At 58.7% G+C, this 1,193-nt stretch overlaps 1 protein-coding gene across 1 annotated transcript; it reads right to left on the bottom strand.

The window, feature by feature from the left end:
• Positions 1-255: 255 nt before the first annotated feature.
• Positions 256-1,189, bottom strand: LOC104409740 (G2/M phase-specific E3 ubiquitin-protein ligase-like; the record flags this gene model as incomplete). Its single annotated transcript, XM_010019697.1, has 4 exons — positions 256-377; positions 530-643; positions 837-943; positions 1,028-1,189. Coding segments are annotated over 4 exons (505 nt in total), but the record flags the coding sequence as incomplete, so codon positions are not given.
• Between the last annotated feature and the right edge of the window lie 4 nt (positions 1,190-1,193).

Consider the following 1,193-nt stretch of genomic DNA (forward strand, 5'->3'; position numbering starts at 1 on the left):
AATGCAGGAGACTGCCCTGATTCTGCTGGGCTGGCAGTGCTGGCACCAGCAAACTCTGAGCTGGCAGCAGAGGCTGCAAGGGGAAGCAGGAAGGTCAAAGGTATGGCCGCAAGGTCTGGGGCAGGATAGGCCGGAGCGCTGCCCCAGCCCTCCGTGAGCAGACAGGCTCTGCCAAGCCAACACCGGGCATCCACTGCCAGACCTTGCCTGGCCCCTGGCCCTAGCCCAGGAGTACCCGGGTGCTTTGACACTTACAGGTGCCTAGGCCAGCACAGCCGTCACACTCCCATCTGACCCAGTGGCCGGACCCCAAGCTGGAGCAGCATCTGTGTGTGCCCTCAGCAGCGCAGGAGCAGCAGAGGAAAAGCTGCCAGGGCCTGGGGACAGAAACAGGTTCACGTCTCTGAAGAGGAAGCGCCCACTGCACAGGAGCGTCCAGCAGAGCTCTTGTTCTCAGCCCTTCTGCTTTGAGACCTTGCTGAGACACAGATCCCATGCTGAGCCCCGGGGTGCACTTTTGGTAACTTACCCCTCTCTCTCTGCCACCCTCCTGCCTCCTGGGCAAAGGCACTCCTTGGCATCGCAGCATCTGTGCCTCTCATTCAATTCTGCATAGGCGTTGTTGGCTTCCCATGATGGAGGTCTGTTGGAGAAAGGAAAATTGATGAGCCCCTGCTGCCCCAGCATAAGGCAAATGTAGGCCCTCCGTGCTCTTCCCCTGCCACCCTGTTTCCAACTCTTCCATGGAGCTAAAGCCCAGACTTGGGGGACAGAGGAGGACCATGACTGCTGGAGCAGGTCCAGGTGTGGACAGTGGCGAGCAGGAAGACACGAACCTTATGGGGATTCGGATCCCCATGTGGAACATTTCCAGAACAAAACAATTCTGATTTCTACACAGAGGGCACTGTATGCAGAAAATTCCAGAGCTGATAGCCTGCCCCTGCAGGAGAAAGATAGGGAGCACGAGTGAGGATCTGGTGTTGCTGAGAGCCTGCTGTGCCCAGGATGAGGCAACAGCTCCTACCTGGATGCAGGCCCTGTGGAACCAGGCATGTCTGCATGCTGGGCACACCATGGTCCCGTAAGTCGTTCTGCCTTCGACAGGCTCCAGGCAGATGAGACAGGTGGTGTTCTCTGGAGCCACCTCCTCTTGCTGCTGTGGGCAGTGCTCCCAGCAGAAGGACCTGGGG

Source organism: Nestor notabilis, unplaced genomic scaffold, assembly GCF_000696875.1.
Source record: "Nestor notabilis isolate BGI_N333 unplaced genomic scaffold, ASM69687v1 scaffold28108, whole genome shotgun sequence".
Classification (NCBI taxonomy): Eukaryota; Metazoa; Chordata; class Aves; order Psittaciformes; family Psittacidae; genus Nestor; species Nestor notabilis.